At 41.2% G+C, this 18,985-nt stretch overlaps 1 protein-coding gene across 2 annotated transcripts in view; it reads left to right on the forward strand.

The window, feature by feature from the left end:
* The window catches only part of LOC126293329 (probable mitochondrial glutathione transporter SLC25A40), a 79,684-nt gene extending 65,436 nt beyond the window's left edge, over positions 1 to 14,248 (forward strand). For both annotated transcript variants that reach the window (XM_049986517.1, XM_049986515.1), the window contains one exon: positions 11,173 to 14,248. In XM_049986517.1, coding sequence (XP_049842474.1) covers positions 11,173 to 11,489 — 317 coding nt within the window. In that variant the 3' untranslated portion in view covers positions 11,490 to 14,248. The remainder of the gene's footprint in view (positions 1 to 11,172) is intronic.
* The last annotated feature ends 4,737 nt before the right edge of the window (positions 14,249 to 18,985 follow it).

Here is an 18,985-nt window from a genome sequence, read left to right on the forward strand (position 1 = left end):
CAGTGTGGATTTTGACCTAATAGATCAACAACATACCAGATATTTGTGTTGAGGCAAATACATGAAAAGGCATAAGAGTATAACATTGAGCTTAATAACTTCTACGTAGACTTCAAGCAGGCCTTTGATAGTCTCAATAGAGCAAAAATGCTAAATGATTTGCTGGTGCCTGGTATACCATTGAAGTATGTCTCACTTATTCAAGCAAGTGCTGCAGTACGAGTGGATGGGGAACTGAGCTATTGGTTTAGCATTAGTAAAGGAGATGGACAAGGGGAGGCACTCTCTAGAATTCTGTTCAAACACACACTTGAAGCAGCCATGTGGAAGCTTCCGATATCTGGTTACATAGGTGTAAAGTTGACTTAGATATATGCATATGCTGATGATGTAGCAATTATTAGCAGAAGAAGGGTATCACTATAGAGGACAATATATGAGCTGAAAGAAGTCACAGGATCTAGAGGCCTTTCTATTAATGAAATAAAGACTAAGTACATGAATTTCACTAGGAAAGAAAATAACAACTTGAATAGACTAGCAGCAGACAGTTTCAACTTTGAACATGTGCAGTAGTTTGACTATTTGTGCTCTAATATTAACAGCTCAAATTCCATGTCAACTGAAATAAAACTGTGCATCCTAAGTGGTAATAGATGCTTCCACATGTTTAAGAAATTGTTGGCCTCTAGTTTATAAAATAGGCAGCTGAAGCTGCAACTATATAAGGTCATCATCAGTCCAGTTGTAACCTATGGATGCAAAAAAATGGACACTAATGAGTCTTGATAAGCAACAGCTCAGGATATTTGAATGTAGTGTGCTGTGTAAGATCTATGGGGCAGTTCAGGATAATAATGGTTTCTGGAGATCTAGAACGAATACTGAGCTGGACCGCCTCATACAAGCAGCTGACATCATAAGAATTATTAAAAGGAGAAGAAAAGCCTGGCTTGTGCATGTTCTCAGGATGGATACTGGAAGAATGACTAAAAAAATTTTTCAATGGAGGCCAACTGGAAGAAGACAGAGGAAGGCCACAAAAACGGTGGATAGATGATGTGTAAGAAGATACAAAATCTCTGAGTCCGAGGATGGTGGAAAACCGCACTGGAGAGGGCAGAATGGAGGAAGCTTGTTGTAATGTCGTGAGGAGGAGGAGGAGAAGTGGAGCAGATAAATGGGAATTCAGACATATAAAAAACAAGGTTGATAGGAAGTGCAAATGGCAAAGCTGGGATGGCTATAGGAGAAATGAAAAGCTGCAGAAGTATGCATGACTGGGAAAGATAGATGCTGCTTATGGAAAAGTTAGAGAGACCTTTGGAGGAAAGAAAAGTAACTATGTATATCAAGAGCTCATATGGAAAACCAGCCCTAAGCAAAGAAGTATATAGAGGCGCTACCCAAGGAAAATGAATTTGAAGACAATATTATAGAAAGAGAACAGAAAGTAAATGAAGATGTGAATGAGAGTGAAGATACTCTAAAATGGATTTCACAGCTGTTCCACTCTTGAATAGCTCATGAGAAAAGTCGACACCTAAGCCTTCTCATACATCATCTGATTTCTCTTACTTTATTATAAAAGCCATTTCTCCGTATGTATGTGGGAGTCCACAAAGTACAAAGACTATCCAGAAAGCAGGTTACGTTTTGGTATTTAGAAAAGAGTATAGGAAAAGATTATTTTATTCATTTGAAAGCAATACTTTTCATTGCAGTCTCCACACAAATTTGAGCACTTGCAATAGCGGCGAACGAGTTTGGAAATTACATTGCGACAATATTATGCCGCCTGACATTTAAAACAGTGAGTCACATCCTTCCACATTTGAATGTTGTCACGGAAGTGCTGCATTGTGATCTACATCTTTGTGGTTGGAAATAGGTGGTAGTCATTGAGTGCGAGATCTGGAGTGCGTGACAGATGAGGAAACGCCTCCCACTTGAAAGTATAGATTACTTATCAAGTGTGATTTGCTGTGTGACAGAGTGAATGTTGCCGTGTGAGAACAAAAATTTTTAAGCTCAACTTTCCTTACACTTACACTTATTCTGAATTGCTTTTCTCAAGTTTTCCAAAGTAACTGAACGAGAGCTCTGTCACTTTGACTTGGCGGCTTTCTTGAATCTTCATTCATTTTTGCGACCAGTTTGTCAGTCACAGTGCTTGGTCGTCCACCTCATTCTTCATTGTGAACATTAGTTTGGCCACTTTTAAACCTTACACACCACTGGCACACTCCACATTCAGTGATTACATTGTTTCTGTACATCTAACTCGTGCCATTGAATTTTAGTCAGTGTATGTTTTTATCCCCAACCAAAAACTTTATTACTGACTGCACTTTACAACTCAGGGGATTTTAAATTGCGGCACATATTTAAAACTTTTATTTTGAAATAAAGGAAAGTGACACAAACATCAAGCTGGTAAGGCTGGATACCAACTGAACGAATAAACGCTCGGCACTGGATAGCCTTCGTATTTTCACTTTTTGTGGAGAAAGTTGGTGGTCGAAATTTAGTGAAAAGAGCTTGCTGTGACACTTTTTTTAATGATAGCCACCCGAACTAGTGCATCATCATCCATAACATTCTCTCTCTTACTTCACAATAATAGAAAATGTGCTGTCCTCTTGTGAACTTTTTTGAAGTCCTGCATCAATCCTATCTGGTAAGGATCTCGTACCACTTAGCAATATGCAGAAGACGATGGACGTGTATAGCGTTGGCAGTCTCTTTAGTAGATCTGTTGCATTTTCTAAGTGTTCTGCCTAACAAACAGTCTTTAGTTCACTTTCCCCACAACATTTGCTGTGTGCTTCTCCCTGTTGAAGTTACTTGTTATTGTAATCCCTACACTAAAATCTACATAGATATTCCACAAACCACCATACAGTACATGGCGGAGGGTACCCTATACCACCTAGTCATTTTGTTTCCTGTTCCACTCACAAATAGAGTGAAGGAAAATCTGTTGTCTGTATGTCTCCATGTGAGCCTTAATTTCTTGTATCTTATCTTCGTGGTCCTTATGTGCAATGTATGTTGGCGACAGTTGAATTGTTCAGCAGTCAGCTTCAAATGCCAGGTCCCTAAATTTTCTCAGTAATATTCGTCGTACAGACTGTCACTTTCCCTACAGGGATTCCCATTTGAGTTCCCAAAGCATAGCAACAACATCTGTTGTTCCAATCTACCGGTAACAAATCTAGTAGCCCGCCTTTGAATTGCTTCGATGTCTTCCTTTAATCCTACATGGTACGGTTCCCAAACTCTCAAACAGTACTGAAGAATAGGTCACACCAGTGTCCTGTAAGCAGTTTTCTTTACAAGTGAACCTCACTTTCCTAAAATTCTCCCAATAAACTAAAGTCGACCATTTGCATGGCTATCACAGTGCTCACATGCTTGTTCCATTTCGTATTGCTTTTTAATATTACACTCAGATATTTAAATAACATGTCTGTGTCAGGCAGGACACCACAAATGCTCTATCAAAATATTGTGGGTTTGTTTTCCTATTTATCTGCATTAATTTATATTTTTGAACATTCTGAGCCAGCTATCTTTCATCACACCAGCTAGAAATTTTGTTTAAGTAATTTTGTACCCTCCTGATGTCACTCAACTCTGACACCTTCCCATATGCCAAAGCATCGTCAGCAAACAGCAACAGATTGTTGCCCTTCCAGTCCACCAAATCATTTATGTATGCAGAAAATGCTAGTGGTCCGTCACTTTCAGGGGCACTCCTGATAATGCCTTTGTCTCTGATGAACATTTGCCATTGAGGACAATATACTGGGTTCTCCTACTTAAAAAGTCTTTGAGCAATTTGCATAATTGCTCTATGTGCTGGTACCTTGGTTAACAGCCTGTAGTGGGGCAGTGTGTCCAATGCTTTCCAGAAATGTAGAAATTTGGAATCTGCCTGTTGCCCTTCATCCATAGTTTGCAGTGTTGAGAGAAAATGGCAAGCTGAGTTGTGCTTAAGTGATGCTTTCTAGAACTGTGCTGATTCTTGGACATAAGCTTCACAGTCACAAGAAAATTTATTATATTTGAAGTGGGAATATGTTCAAGGACCTAGGTATTTAGCTGAATCAACTAACTTTAAATTTGTGAGGTTTATCATGGAACTGAATGTTAATACTTTTTTTTCCCCTAGTACTCTTGTGAAGGACCTTATGTTTTATTGTTTATCATCAGTTACCAGGGTTTACGCTGTGCGCACGTCATGTCTAAATAATACTGCGGTCGGTTTTGATCTTCTGATGACTTTACTGTTCAGTAAACGACAGCATCGTCGGCAGACAGTTTGAGAAGCCTGCTTGTATTGTCTCCTAAACCATTTTTATAGGTCCAGAATTGCAGAGGGCCCAGGACCTCCTTGGGTGACCCCAGATATCTCGATAGCTTGAAGAAAGGCAAACATTATTGACTAGAATATCTGGTGTCTGAGAATAGAAGTTGGAATATTTGCAGGTAGGGCAATTTGGTGGCAGAAGGATGAGAAATGGAAACTACTCTTAAATGTGGTGCTAACACACTGACTGTGTTCTCAATTGTAAGTGCCACAAGAAACAGAGACCCACCAAGGGGCGAGAGTAACGCTGGTCTGTCACCTGAGGCAGACTGAGTGCAGAATCTGTAGCAGGACTGGGAGAAGCGCTTATAAAGGCATGCATTATGCTCCTCCCACATGATGCTGCACTGTTCTCCAGATATTTGCTCCTCCCACGAGCTTCTTTACAGCTGGTCACGTAGTTTCCTGCCTCGTAACATCTCTGCTCACGTTGAGCTACCCTTCTGTGTGCACACATTGTGCAACATTGCAGTTCTAAGTACTCACTCTTAGTGACTCCCACGACTCGTTCACAACTACTCTCTGAAATTCTGAAGGTAGCAAGGATTAAACACTGAGTGTAAGATCATCTCTAACTGTGCAGAAACCAAACTGCAGTCATAAGAATCGAATGATACGAAAGGGGATCAGTTGTTAAGAAGGGACTGGAACAGGCGTTTAGGTTTCACCCAATGCTATTCAATTTATATGTCGATTGAGCAATAAAGGGAACACAAGAAATTTGGAAAGGCAGTTAAAGTTCAGTTAGAAGAAATAAAACTTTGAAATATGATGATGACATTGTAATTCTGCCAGAGATGGCAAATGTCTTTAGAGAGCAGTTGAATAGAGTGGATAGTGTATTGTGAAGAGATTATAAAGTGATCATCAACAAAAGTAAAGCAAGGGTAATGGACTGTAGTTGAATAAAATTGGGTAGATGGTGAGGGATTAGATCGGGAAATGAGAACCGAGAAGTATAAGGGCTGTCGAAAGAAAATGAGCCGGGAAGAAAACAGTAAGTAAACTGTTTATTATTTCAGAAGTAATCATCAGAACTAAATGGGAATATTGAGAAACCTCACCTGTCCATTTTTTGACAAAAGAGAGTTAGCTAAGATTTTGTACTTAAAATGTATTGGCTGGTCGTGATAGAGAGAAACCCTTTTCTGTGTTTTTATACAGCTACTGTGAGACAAGACAGTTAGTGCCGTCGTGGGAAATTTTTGCGATTGCCTACATAACCACAATTGTAGCCGAGTGTGGTGCATCCTTTCTTCCAAAGCACATTGATGGCTACAAATGTCTTTTTTCAGGGTTCCAAAAATATGGGAAGAAAATGGGATTGTATGGATGCTGCGTAAGGGCTTCCCAGTGAAACTTCTGCAGCGTAGTCGAAACGACCACAGCAACTTGTTAACCAGTCCACGAAGGGGTGCACGGCTGGGTACAGTCGGGGTTCTGAAGGCGAGCACGAACATTATTCTGTGAAGGCATTGACTGTCTTGTATCACAGAATTGCTGCGCAAATCGTCACCGATCCACTCTGTCATGTTTCACTCTCGGCACGTAATGTCAGACAGAAGTTGGAAATAGTATCAGATGAGACTCACTGACCAACTTACTTTCTTCAATTGCTCCATAATTCAGATTTTATTGCTCTGACACCACATTTCCTGTTACGGGCTTTTGCATCACCTTGATGGTTTTGGAATTCCAGCTTGCCCTGCAATTCCCTGGTTATGGAGCTCCATTCGTGTTATGGTGCAGGCAGGACTTGCAAGTCAGACTTCCAGTTCCGCAGTGACTTTTGAAACTGTCATCCTTTTATTTTTTGTTACAGGCCTCTTCCATCACAGTCACGCAACAAGTGCTTTCGAACGCATTGTGACTTAGTGGATGATGTTTTCCTGCTTTCCCTGTACTCGGTATAGATCTTTAATACAGTACCTCTTGAAACATCAAACACTTTGACTGGCTCGGTTACAGAACTGCCCAAGGTACGATCACCAACAATTTGCCCACATTCGATTTCACTTGGCTTCGACACGATACTATCACACTACACGGAATGCAAAATGTTGAGAACGTTGTACAGGTGGTCAAATATGACAGCACTACTTGCAGTTTTGACTAGCATCTGCATTTACATTTGAGCACACATTTCTCACTGTGTTTCCTTATTTTTGACCGACCCGTATACTGATCGGAGTTGTCATTCCCCACCTTCTTAGCCGAGGTCACTAAGGTACACCTGCAAGGCAGGGCTATACTTGGAAGTAGTGGGTTGGAATCCTGTGGTGGAGCAACTGCCGGTGTTCTGTTAGTTCAGGAGGAAGTTATTTAATCAGGGAGACAAAACAGCAGTGGGCCTAGCTCCCTGTTACCCTAACTGAAACTAAGTTTATTTTGGGTTATCTCTCCTTGCCATTCTAGTAAAGCCAGGCAGTAATCTTGAAGAGTAGTAGGTGAATCTTACTGGTTCTTTCTGAGGCACACTCTCTTGAGGAATTAGTGATCCAAATATTTTATGTCATTTGGCTTCCAGTTGCTTTGTGTCGGAAACCTATCTGCTTGTTCATTACCACCAGTTCCTGAGTGAACAGCTACCAGTGCAGGCTTACCTTGCCGCTTTCTCCTAACCTCACCGGAGGTTTGTCGCATACTGTGACGACCTTAGATCTCGTCACAGGGCCCGATGAAGTTTTCGGAACTACTCGTATGTTTTAACAAATGTAGAGATCACGACTCGTATAGCACCTTTGTCGATTCTCTTCTCTGTGCACTCTGAGTGCAAATATATTTGCCCAAAATACTGCAAAGTGAGATCGTGCCCTCTGGTCTAGGCTGCACCTCATGTACCCCAGCAGTATTGTTGTTTATTTTTTCACTGCTTCCTGCCAGCAGCTTTATGTCGAAAGGTTTGTTGAAGCAGCTGAAAACTGTTGTATAGTTGGCCTGCATTTCCTGTATCGTTCCTGTATTTACTGCATTCTGGATATTGTAACTGTATGTGTTATGGTTAGACAGGCTAATCTCTGCACCTTTCTGAGCTCCTTAGCAGCCACTTCATTCCACTGTACTGTAGCCCCGTAAATTATTATAGTTTATGTAATGGAGACACACATCCAGTGTGTGCTCCTGGGGTTTACACCCCAGTTTTTACTAAAGGCTCTGCTAGTGCTGGTGGTGTATAGTTCCTGTTTGGCAAACTTTGCTCCCTTGTTGTGGATTAAATCCCAAGTGTTCCACAATGTCACACAAAGTGAGGGCACGTGACGCTCTCAACGGCGGTTTGTCCGTCGCATGGAGTCGTTTAGCTCGGAGGCCCCATCGGTGATATTCGAGATGAGAGGCCTCATGTCAGCACGGTGTTTTGAACCTCTCCTCTCTCTCGTAGCCATAAAACACAAATGTGGTGCTACACTAAATGCATCCTACCTTCAGTCACTCGCACACAGCAGACACAGTTAAGAGACGACTCTTGTACGATGCTTGGGAAAGGTCCGCTGTGCGTAGAGGAACAAAGGCCCTTTTCCGATTAAGCAGCTGAAGCTACGTTTCTGGGTCTTCCAGCGGATATTACTATATAACTTTACTTTTTCTGGTGTTAAATAATAACAGATATCATTGTGCCCATGTAAATATTAAGCTAACAGTAGGAGAAAAATCATTGCTACTCAAAGCAATTGAAGGAGTAGCAGCTCCCTATCCCTATTCTGCAATAAAGTAGCTGGCCTCTTAATTTGGATATGATACTTATGGTGTGAAGTGAAGTGGTGTAAATGTGATTTAAATATGTGAAATGAATGATAGCCAGATGTTAATGTGGTGTACAGAAACAGGACTTGCTACTTACGTGTTCTTATTTTTTTATTCTCTCTCTCTCTCTCTCTCTCTCTCTCTCTCTCTCTCTCTCTCTCCCTCTCCCCCCTCTCCCCCCTCTCCCCCCTCTCCCCCCTCTCCCCCCTCTCCCCCCTCTCCCCCCTCTCCCCCCTCTCCCCCCTCTCCCCCCTCTCCCCCCTCTCCCCCCTCTCCCCCCTCTCCCCCCTCTCCCCCCTCTCCCCCCTCTCCCCCCTCTCCCCCCTCTCCCCCCTCTCCCCCCTCTCCCCCCTCTCCCCCCTCTCCCCCCTCTCCCCCCTCTCCCCCCTCTCCCCCCTCTCCCCCCTCTCCCCCCTCTCCCCCCTCTCCCCCCTCTCCCCCCTCTCCCCCCCTCCCTCCCTTTTAATTTGTGTGTGTGTGTGTGTGTGTGTGTGTGTGTGTGTGTGTGTTGTAACACCTCCGTTTTTATCCTGACCTGATCTGATCGAATAGCAGCCCAATATTTATTATTAACATGACCGTGAACCTAATGTATGGTAATAAGAAACATCAACACAGTTTTACTAATTACGAACTTATATTCTGCTCAAAACACAAAAAGGAGATAGTCACTGCCTTCGTCATATATATCTAATTACGGCTAATCTCAGCACAGGCTTTCTTCATTTTCCATTATCGTCACAAGCTAATCCATCACTGCATCCAACACTGCAATCCAAGGTTAGGCCGGCACGGTAGACGCAAAGCCAAATATTGGCACTAGTAACGTCACTGATCACTTTCCCGGTATTAATTTATTATTTAGGTGTCTAACCACAGCGACGGTGACACCCTGTATTTCAATAATGGCCTCCCCACACACACACACACACACACACACACACACACCATTCCTGCCAACCACTCTGGCGCATCACGACACTCACTCTCTCAACACGTCACAATCGATTGTTCACCGTATTGACCTGTGCCGAGTGCAAAGTTATAGTAAGGGCCTACAGACCCCTTCCAGTGTGTGTGTGTGTGTGTGTGTGTGTGTGTGTGTGTGTGTGTGTGGAAAAATTGTTTTCGGGTTAGCTTGTTACATTAAATACATAGGTGCAGCTGTCAGCTCTTTCGGTCCGTTACTTTCCTGATGAAGGCAGCTCAAAGTTTTTTAGGGATTTAATGTGACGAGCTCACAGGGAGCAGTGTATGCATCTTTTCTCAAATGTTCATATAATTTTGGCATAAAACTTTCAAGATACTAGTGTGCCCTTTCAGTTGCAATACATCAATATGGCAAAACGTTTTTGTGTTCTAAAAACATTGATTCTGTAAATATCTGTTTATACTGTTTACAGAAATTAGAGAAGAAAGTTATTTTTGACAAGAACTCAATAATGCAGAATTTCTGAATTGATTTATTTCAGAAAGCTTTGAACCCGAAAGTGCTCCAAATACAGAATGGTAACTATTACCTGGTTATTCCTTTTTGTTTCTCTCTCCATTCCCATACCTGCCCCTTCAGTAGTAGTGAAATGTCACGGAGGCTGTCAGTAGAAACCCGATAACTCCTAAAGCCTAGAGATAAGACAGTGCTGTCTGTCATTTTCAGTTGTTTCTCATGTTACCACCGTGCCACCCCCACTCCCAATCCGACCGCTTGCCTTGGAGGTGCCAGGCAGCCTGCACTGTCCTCTTTCAGCTAATGTGTGATATGTGCACCAAATTTTGTTGACATTGCTCCACACATTCCACACTTGTAATGGACACATCTGTCCATTTCCACCACCACCTATGGGTCAGTTGTCTCCAGTAGCATCATCGTTCAGTGTAGTACCGGTGAATACTGTCAATAAGACACTAACGTTTTCGACAGCTGTTAATGTTGCCCCCTTCCACCTAATCCCCTGTCCTCAGCAAATCTCCTGGGACAAAATACCATCGAAGCTGGCATTGGTCGGCCTAGTAACACCATAACTATAGATCTGATGATACTGTTTGTCACTTCCAATATTTTTAGCACTTCACCACCTCCTTAGTTCTTCACTACGATTGCTAGTGGTAGAAGGAGCACCTATCATCCAACCTCCACCCCCAGTAATTTTTTGTTGTTCTGGAAGACAGGCCATATTTGTATCAAGTTTGATTGACACATTCCTCCCGGCATTTCAGAGCTACTTAAGTCAGTGTGAAACTGCAAAAATACATGAGCATGCACACATGCGCACATCCCAAACTGTTTGAGGATGAACCACTTAACATGTGTCATGAGATGGGCATGCAACTAGACAGAATACCCGCCCTCACTTCTGTGGAAGTATGTAGCATACTCAGTACCACTTGTGTCTGGTATTGGATTGGAAAAGGAGAACCAGTTGCATGTTGCCTGGCCAACGTCCTGCCCTGATCTGATGCTTCTTTCTTGTTCTTGCATAAATAATAATGTACTTTTTTGAGTCATATCAAAAGCCTTATGTATGTGACATCTGTTCCTAATGTAGAAACATTTCTTGCCAGCATATCTGCACCATCTGATGAGATCGCTTGGTGCTCAATGTACTGAATAGAGTGCAACAGAAATTTCTGCGAAGATATTATGCTTGTATTTAATGTAGTCATTACAACACCTTCTGTAATGCACTACATTGCTGAGTGAACTGTGCATTGCTTTGCTATTCTTAAGGCACAGGTGCATTGGTTATCCTTTTATCTTATATTTCCAAGCTTGCACTTTACTTCCAACACCAGAAGTTCATATTCCACAGTTGTCGTATTTTGACTCTTCTGTTAGCTCCTTCATCTTGTGCGCATCCTTTTCGATTGCCCTGTATATGAGTAAATTAAGAAACTGAGGCCAGCTGTAATTAATAAATATAATGAATTTCTAATAGGGAAGGGAGTTCTTACGACCCGCAGAATGTGCTCCCTTTAACTGAGCTTAGTATAGCAAAGTTTAATGCCATTCTCTATGACTCCTTTCGCTCAGCACAGGTCCATCGTACTTGTTTCAGATCCCCCGAAGCGAGGTAGCTCAATGGCGGAAGTTCTGCGTCGCATCTACTCGCAGCACGGCATGCGTGGCCTGTTCGCAGGACTCACGCCGCGCCTCGTCAAGGTGGCACCAGCATGTGCAATCATGATCTCGAGCTTCGAGTATGGCAAGAGCTTCTTCCGCAGGTACAACGAGCGTCGAACGCCACAGCGGCGAATGCCGCAGCGGCATGCCGGGCAATACCGGACGACTGTATCTGCCCCCGCACCTGGCGTGCATACCAGGAATGGGGCGATGGAGGCGCCGGCGTGGCAAAGCCGCCGGTCAGATGAATAGGGTGGGGGAGGTTTCTGACTGGGTTGGAAATTGTCAGCAGGCCGGTAGCGGTTTGATCCCTCAGTCTGCCCTCAAAAGCGCATGCCGGGCAAATTTTTTATCCCCTTGAGAGTACGAGTTGATTGCTGCATATTTCAATATTTTTGGGAAATTTTTTGTTCTCTAAAGTATGCTAGGTTACAGTGAAGTCACTTCATGTAAAAGCTAGATGATTTATTTCTATACCCATCAGAATAAATAATTTGTGATGCAAATATTTTTCTTTTATTATGTTACTAGCTCTTGTTTATTTCATTATTTGCCCCCTCTGGGATGGTTTCCAAGGTTTCTGATACTTCTATTGTCTTCACCTCCAGTATAAATAGAAACGGCTTTAAAGTGTATGATATTAGAAAATTATTTTAAATTCTGAATGAAAATAATATTGAGGTAGTGAAATCCACGAGATGCCTCAATTAGTATTTGAATTTCTTGTAATTTCCTTCCTCTTAAATATTGTGCAGACTGTCAGGGGACTAGGAAATAGGATTTTGGTGTGAAAGAAAGCAAAAATGAACACAACACAGCAAGTGAGAATACACTAGAGGTGTGCAAAAATGGAAGAAACATTTCAGTGAGATTTTTTTTAGAAATGTAGAAAATTGGAATTTGTACGAGTACAGTGAGACTGAGTGCAAGTGGGAAGAGAGTAAATCTCGTCAGTTTAGAATTTGGTACAGTATTGGCAGCATTATTTCTTCCTTACAGGAAATTTCATGCATGTATAGGTTTAAATGTCGATTGCCACTCAATTGGGTATTTTTGTGTCGAATGATTCTGGCAGACTGATGTGAGCACAAAGTGGTGGATGGGCAGGATGTGGCAGCAGTGACCAGGGTTCCATTGCGAGCAGCTGGAGAGATCTGCCACAGGCTACACGGGTGAGACTCGAACCGGCACCCCCTTACTGGCCCGGTGATATTTGTTTTAAGCTGTACAGTTGCACGCAGGGATTCCCTATATTTCTGTGCTCGGCGTGTGACACCCTTAGTTACCAATAATAATAGTTTTCACCACATAAAGGGTAACATACTGGTGGATGGGTCAGCTAGCAATGTTTTCCCCAAAGGATTTCCTGTTTAGATTTATGCTCTGTTAATGGATTTTATAGATTTTTATGATATTATGTGTAGTAATGTGGCAACAGATGTTTGTTAACCACTTTAAAATGTAGTGTATATTCTGAAATGCAGTGATGTGACGATGCACTGTAGCTGATATGTCTTGCAGAGCTTATATTTGTGGTTTCATTTGGGCATTTGTCCCATAAAGGGAAAAACGGTGGCACGGCACATCCTGTGCCTGTAGATTTAAAGTCTGATGTCAATGTAGAATTAAAAGGAGAGGAAGCAAGAAGAATAAGAAAAAGCAACAGCAAAATTGTGCACTTTATTTCAAATTGACCTATAAAATTGTTTTAAATGTCGATCACAGGAGTCTTACTAGTGTTGAGCAAGATGAAGGTCGCACTGGCAGATGTTGAGTTGCTCTATTAACTGCAAGATAATTTACTGTTTGTGAGAATGTTATGTTAAATCATTAAGAGTTGTGACTGGAGATTCACTTGCATCACAATATCCCACTTGTGCATCACGAATGCTGACTTTTAAATTTTATGTGTGGGATTTAATTACCTAAAAAGACTGTTGAGAAGGGCGTGTTACATGTACACAGTAATAATGTATGAATAAAGGTCTGTGAAAATGGTATTTTGAGTGAATTCAGGAAGTATTTGGTCTGAAATTGCTTTGTCAGAATCAGTGGAACTGTTTTTTGTGCTTCCTTTATCATGTACTGCCAGCAAGGGGAAAAGTGCACTTACTCTCTGTGTGTGTGTGTGTGTGTGTGTGTGTGTGTGTGTGTGTGTGTGTGTGTGTGTGTGTGTGTGTGTGGAGGGGGGGCGAGAGAGAGAGAGTGAGAGAGAGAGAGAGAGAGAAGGAAAAGTGCATAACCCACAAATTTAAAAAAATCTATTATTAAAAAAGGCCAGTAAGAATAATATGAACACCTGAATGAGCTGCTTCTACATCCACTCTCCAGTGAATAATTTCTATTTTAAGGGAGTATAAAAATCTTGCAGGCCCACCACATAGAAGAAACGTCCTTATTTCAATTTCATCTTTTTATCTGTCCAGAGTTAGTTTTAGGTTTTTATTGGTGGTTGACTCATTCCAGTGAATAGATTTCCACCAATGCCTTTTCTTTCCTGCTCTGCTACAATGAAATAATTGTAATGTTCTTGTAGTATACCATTTGTAACAAACTGTGAGTTAAGTACATATTTTCCATTCCTGGCAACAAGAGTCATACATTCAAACTATTGTCCAGTTGTACTTCCTACTTTGTTACTCAGTACAATAGAACCCTGACATTTTTCGTTGCTCCTAACTTGAATTTATGTCATTTCCCCTTCACTTTGAATACACCTTCCTGTTTCCAATTTCTATACAGGAGAACACACTCACTTACAAATTGGTGTCATTTTGTTTCTTAGTTAATTTGTGCTTATCACTTTATGCATTTCACGCAGTTTTCTCAAGTTGTGTGTACTACTCAACACATTGTAAACTTGGATGTATTATTACTTTGGCAGTGGGTAGATGGAATACTCTGTTCCTTTTACATACATTTTTCATGCAGTTTTTATGGGAAATATATTTCTTTTATAAACTTTGTACTCTATAAAATACTTATAATAAAATGTTTGAGAACACTGTTAATGCTAACCATTTTCGTAACAGACTTTTACTCTTTCTCCTGTCCTACAAAGGCCTCTTTGCACACTTTTGAGGAGCTAAAATATTGTGGAGGTAAGTGCAAACATCTACTGTTGAATTGAATGAACGGGGACTGTGTTGTACAGTCTGTCATCCTTCAATTCGTCATTATTATGTTCGTACCACTAATTTGAGAGATGATTGTAGCAAGACAAACAAAAACCTTGGCAGTGATCAAATGGTTCGTGGCATGCCAACTCAGAACATGCCAATGATGAAGTGGATAATGTTAGAACAGTAATTAAGTATATATTTAACTTACATGCTGGACATACAGGTTCAATATTCTTAACTCAAAGAAACAGTGTTGCTATGATTTCTCAACAAAAATAATCAATTTTTGAAAACACATAATGTAATTGGATGGATAAAAAGTATACTCAGAAAGCGCCAGTGGAACACACGTACCAAAATGTATTGAAATTTGCAAGCTCTTTGAGCCACTGACTCCTCCTCCTGGCACAAGGTTTAAAGGAAAAAGAAGAGGGGCGAAGGAAAAGGACTGATGAGGTTTAGGAAACGGGGAGGGTCCAGAAAAAGTCACCCAGAGCCCTGGATCAGTACAGACCTACCACATGGGATGAGAAGTAGAGACTGGTGGTTGAGGACTGCACCGGACGAGATCTGAAAACCTGAGAGCTTAAACTTGAAAGATAGGGTAATATGTAAGACAGAGATTACTGACTAAACATAGTGCATGGGTTAATAAGAGCTGAAAGCTAAGTGCACTGTATGTGATAGAGATTTTTGGAGGGGGGAGGGGTGTAAACAGGTTAGAAAATAAGATATAGAAAGCTAGAAGGTTGTGAAGAAAGGAATGGTGACAGATAAGAAATGCTGGCAACAAAGAAATTAAGGTGGGTAGGATGTCAAACAGACCAACTTGGAGCAGGAGAGGCATTACAAGACATTTTAATATCCACTGTACCATACTTTTACAAATAAATTCATAAAACTTTGTCAGCATGACCAGGAAGGATTCAGGATTAACACGTGTAGCAGTGGAAGTTCAAAAACATACAAAGTAATTTTTTTTTTTACATGTGAAATTTCATCTTTTTTCCGCTTACTACTGGCTGCATTTGTTGCTATAGTACAGTTTCCTTCATAAGCAAAAAAGACTCTTCAGTGAATTTTGCACAGCATACAAACCATACTTGCAGGTGTATGAAGCTCTTAGAATTTTTGTAAATTATGAAAAAATGAATGACCTGTTACATTTTAAACTTCATGTTTAGAAAAAACTCAAATTTTTATAGTTAACTGTCTGTTTTTACCACAGTCTTTAATAGATTTAGAAAATTCCCAAGTTTCGTACACCTCTAAGTATGGTTTGTATGCTGTGCATAATTCAGCGCAGAACCTCTCTTACTTATGAAGAAAAGTGTACCTATAGCAACAAATGCAGCCAATAGTAAGTGAAAAAATTATGAAATTTCACAAGTAAAAAAACTATTTTGTTATATTTTTGAATTTCCACTGCTATGAGGGTGAATCCTGAATCCTTCCTGGTCATGCTGACAAAGTTTTATGAATTTATTTGTAGAAGTATAGAGAGTGGAAATTAAACTTGTGGTGCCCCTCCTGCTCAAAGTCGGCCCGTTTGACACCCTACCCCTCCTCAAGGTCAGGTGAGTGGTGAGAACCGAGGACACGTGCTCCATTTGTGTTCTGAGAAACCGATGCCTGCATGAAGAATCCAGATGGCATGAGTGGTGAAATGGGCACAGAGGTCATGACTGTAATGTTGTAGACTATGCTCTGCAACAGAATATTGTGTCCAGAATGAGATTTTCACTCTGCAGCGGAGTGTGTGCTGATATGAAACTTCCTGGCAGATTAAAACTGTGTGCCGGACCCAGACTCGAACTCGGAACCTTTGCCTTTCGCGGGCAAGTGCTCTACCAACTGAGTTACCCAAGCATGACTCATGTCCTGTCCTCACAGCTTTACTTCTGCCACTACCTCGCCTCTCGGTCCGGACCTTGATCAAGCGTGACTTCCTTTTAACTGTACGGTATATGTTATATTGCATTTAGGAACTTTCAGGTAATTGAACATGTATCAATAATTACAGATTTCTGTAGTTGTATATAGATACGTTTGGATGTAGCCGTATTGCATTGATGTACTGGTGGATATTGTGTGTTATGACTCCTGTAGTTGATAGTATAATTGGTATGATGTCAGCTTTATCCTGATGCCACATGTCTTTGACTTCCTCAGCCAGTTGGATGTATTTTTCAATTTTTTCTCCTGTTTTCTTCTGTATATTTGTTGTATTGGGTATGGATATTTCAATTAGTTGTGTTAATTTCTTCTTTTTATTGGTGAGTATGATGTCGGGTTTGTTATGTGGTGTTGTTTTATCTGTTATAATGGTGCTGTTCCAGTATAATTTGTATTCATCATTCTCCAGTACATTTTGTGTCGCATATTTGTATGTGGGAACATGTTGTTTTATTAGTTTATGTTGTATGGCAAGTTGTTGATGTATTATTTTTGCTACATTGTCATGTCATGTACTACGAATGTAGTGTGGGACAATACGTTGAGAATGTGGGTTTCGCGGGAGGCGTGCCAGAGATAAATCCCTGCAGTTGCGCTATCCTCTGTGTCCTCGGTGGCTCAGATGGATAGCGCGTCTGCCATGTAAGCTGGAGATCCCGGGCTCGAGTCCCGGTCGGGGCACACGTTTTCATTTGTCCCTGTTGACGTATGTCAATGCCTGTAAGCGTCTAAGGGTGTTCATTTCATTGTAATTTCATTCTAACAAGCTGCATGGTCACCGATGGTATCTGTTCTTTTGGCCATGTCCGATAGATCAGATACCATCTTAGTATGTATTACAAGTGTAATAATTCTGCGCATATGGGCCAGTCGTTGGATGGTTGCTTCTGAAGAAACCAAAATAGGTAAGACTTGATGAAAGCAATGTTTTTGACCCTCCCCCTACACACCCAGTCATTTCCAGGTGTGAAGAGGACAGTGAATTTGTTGTCCTAGATATCCTAGTTAACTATCTTTACTACCTCAAAATTTCCACTTTCTCTCCCCCTCCACCTCCACCTCCCCCTCCCCCTCCCCCTCCCCCTCTGTTCCTTTTCCCCTAGAATGAAGTGAACAGGGTTATGGGAGGAAAGTGTTTCCTGTGGATTATAGAGAGGAAACAGAATTTGACAAATATTATATGTAGGCACATATTCCATATTGTGCAAGCCACCGTACAGTGCCTGATGTACCATCACTAGTCGTTCCCTTTCCAGTTCTACTTGCACATGGACTAAGGTAAAGATAATTTAAAATTATTGCTTACTGGTTATGCTTCCCTCTCAGTTCCACATTTTTTCACAGTAAGACTACTTTTGATCACAAAAAGAAACAAATCCTTGTAAATTTGAGCATCTAGCCATAATCACAAATTAATTTGCAATGTAATGTAGAATGACTCATTCCACATTATTATGATTTATCGTGCATAACGATCCATTGAACACAATATTAACTAACACAATTGGCTTCAGACCTGCAAATTGGCACGAGCAACCTGTCGTGTCGCGTAGAAACTGTGTGTCGGAGTGCCGGGTGATGATGTTCTGATCTGTATTTTCTACACTAAACAACATTTTGCTTGCTTGAGTTTTTAAGTCTGAAGATGATCACTTTCAACCAAAGCTAATCATATTATAAATACGTGTGTGACTGAAATGGAAAAATAAAAAGTACACAAAAACTTTTATATATTGACACAGTTACTGAATTCTTCAATGACAGATATGTTGCCTGTAGCAAAAAGAATTGATGGTGTGTCTCACTGTGGACCTAGCCTCTCCTACTTCTTCACAGTGAGCTTTATAAGATATCAGTATGTTTGTTCCATAAGCTCTGTTGTGAAAAAGAGCTTACAGGGATGTGGAACTAATGCAGTTCTGCATTAACAGGCCAAAGCAACCTCTGCAAGCAACTTCTTTAAAGTGTACTGACAACAAATTATGACTAGCGCCGATCTGTTCAACCTGATAATTACAGTGATCAGTTTATTTATGTATCTTAGGGGGCAAACAACTGCCGTAGAAAAGCTTGTTGCTTCTCCTCCTGCTGTTTCTTAAGCAGTTCAGTGGATCAACAGTCTGTTGAAAATACTGGTTCTCTAAACCTTCTCAAAATAGCAATTTGTGGAAATATCCTCAGCTTCCCTCAAAGGGTTCCCGTCTGAGCTCAGAGTATTTCCGTAACACTTGTCTTGATGGAGCTGACCAGTAATATACTTAGTTGCACACTTCCGGATTGCTACTGTGCCTTCCATTAATCTGAGGTGATGCCAATCCTGAGCGCAGGAGCAGTACTGGGGAATAGGTCACACGAGTGTTCTGTACGTGCTTATAACTGATATGTGCTCATTCCTTGCCTCCTCATTTTTTGACATTATGTTAACATATGTAATCGACATGTCACAGTTGAGCAGTATACTGTCAATAATGTATTCAACCGTTAGACAGGAACGTTTCTCCTTTACGTCCTCATTAAACCTGTGAGGCACTTGTCCACTGTGGTTGACAACTGTTAATGGTCACTTCAGCTGGTCCTGAGGCTACAAAAATGCAGCCAGCCACTCCAATGGACACTCTCTACTGGTGCTGTGCTCTGCATGCATTTGCAGCCTCAAGACTGACTGAAACC

The sequence above is a fragment of the Schistocerca gregaria genome, chromosome 10, assembly GCF_023897955.1.
Source record: "Schistocerca gregaria isolate iqSchGreg1 chromosome 10, iqSchGreg1.2, whole genome shotgun sequence".
Taxonomy (NCBI): Eukaryota; Metazoa; Arthropoda; class Insecta; order Orthoptera; family Acrididae; genus Schistocerca; species Schistocerca gregaria.